The sequence below is a fragment of the Tupaia chinensis genome, unplaced genomic scaffold (assembly GCF_000334495.1).
Source record: "Tupaia chinensis unplaced genomic scaffold, TupChi_1.0 Scaffold142374_1, whole genome shotgun sequence".
NCBI lineage: Eukaryota > Metazoa > Chordata > Mammalia > Scandentia > Tupaiidae > Tupaia > Tupaia belangeri.
In genome coordinates, this window is record NW_006202222.1 from 686,635 (window position 1) to 688,433 (window position 1,799).

Here is a 1,799-nt window from a genome sequence, read left to right on the forward strand (position 1 = left end):
TGAACAAGAGAAGGAGGTGAAGTCTCAACATGGCAAAAACCTGCAATAGAAATGAAGAGATGCCTTTGAAGCAAGGCAAGATGGCAAATGAAGAACAGTCACAGGATGAAAGAAAGCCAGAAGCAGTCTGTACTCCAGAAGACAAGGAGAAATTGGAAAATGGTGGAAAGACACAAAACAGAGGAAACAGAGAAAATGAGGAAATGCTGAAGGATAAGGGAAAGCCAGAGAGCAAGGGAAAGTCAAAGAGCGAGGGAAAACCAGAGAGTGAAACAAGGGCTGCTGTAAAGTGTCCAGCTGAGGATGATGTACCCAGGAAAGCCAAAAGAAAATCCAACAAGGGGCTGGCTCAGTACCTCAGGAAGTATCAAGAGGCTGTACACAATATGCATTTCAGCAATGAGGACATAAGAAAATTTGACGATATGGCTAAAGTGGAGGATGGCTCAAGAAAAAGCAGACAAAAATTAGGGGGGATTTTGTGGGTGCAAAGAAATTTACAGGACCCCTTCTACCCAATGGGGCCAAGGGAATCCAGGGGTGGCTGCAGGGCGCCAAGAAGGAACACTGAAGACATCCCTTATGTGTAGTGGCTCTGGCAGGCATTTGTCAGGCCCTGTATTTTAGTCTTATGCTAATACTTCTCTTTAGATGTCCCTCTTGTTACCATCGGTCTTTTGACGCAGCTGCAACCCTCCATGTTTCAAGTAGCAGATTTTTCATCCATTTCATGAAAAAAATATTCATAGTACACTAAAATTAAACACATGCACACACAATTTGCAGAAACAAACGTGGCATAAGTTCATTTTTGTAAAGCTACAAAGACAATTTACTTAGTGATCTATGTGTAGAAAATAATTGAAAGCTGTATCCACTAAAAAATTAACAATAGCTGTCTATGGGTGATCTTTTCTTATATTCATTTTTGGTTCATCTGTCATCTTCTCCTAAAAAGCACAGAATACTTTTGTTATAAAAATACTGAAAGATGAAACATAGGAAAACAATACATAAGCAAAAGAACTGTCAAGCAAGCTTATAAAGCTTGTCAGGACTAAATGATAGAAGTCTTACTACTTCCGGGACTAGAAACTGAAAGAATCACGACTCCATTGCTGTAAGCGACAGCTTTGTCCTCTGTAAAGTGGAGATAAAATTTGTCTTCCAGGGCTGTGGGAAAGATCAAATGAGGTGCTGAGTGTGTACGCTGTTTTGGACTGGCTCCTATCCTCCCTTGTGCTAGTAGAAAAAGTACCCGGCCAGACTCTTGGTGGAGAACTGAGGAAAGTCTCACCTGGACTCATAAGTAAGTCCAGGCAGCTGAGAAGTGGGTGCCACCCTCCCCCTGGGTAATGCCATGTTAGCTGGGCACTGTGCCTCTATTCATGGATCTTGCACCCTCCTGATGTACCTGGTGCAACTGGTAGGCCAGAGATAATGACATACTAAAGTGACATCGTATCCCATCAGAAGGGGGAGAAGTCCTCTCTACCCGCGATAGATTTACCCTTGCCATCAACAAAAATGACTGTCAAATGGTCCTGGATTTATAATGTGACCCATGACCCCATTTCTCCTGCAGTGCTCTTCAAATTCCTGATGTAAAGTCATGTATATTATCTTAGTAGGCCAATGCGGGTTCCCCCCCCCCCAATAACTTGTAACTTCCCTTCTCTGCCTTTCTTTTTGTTATAGAAATTAGGTCCTCAGCTGTAGGAATTACAGAAGAACTGGTAATATACAACACTGAAGAAAGTAAGTTTCTTTTTCTTTTTCTTTTTTTTCCTAAGGTGTGT

The 1,799-nt window shown here is 42.0% G+C and overlaps 1 protein-coding gene across 1 annotated transcript in view; it reads left to right on the forward strand.

Moving 5' to 3' along the window:
* Nucleotides 1-645, forward strand: part of LOC102480806 (transcription elongation factor A protein-like 4) — a 62,693-nt gene extending 62,048 nt beyond the window's left edge. The window contains 1 exon segment of the mRNA XM_006163495.2: nucleotides 9-645. Within this exon segment, the coding sequence (XP_006163557.2) occupies nucleotides 9-590 (582 nt within the window). The 3' untranslated portion in view covers nucleotides 591-645.
* The last annotated feature ends 1,154 nt before the right edge of the window (nucleotides 646-1,799 follow it).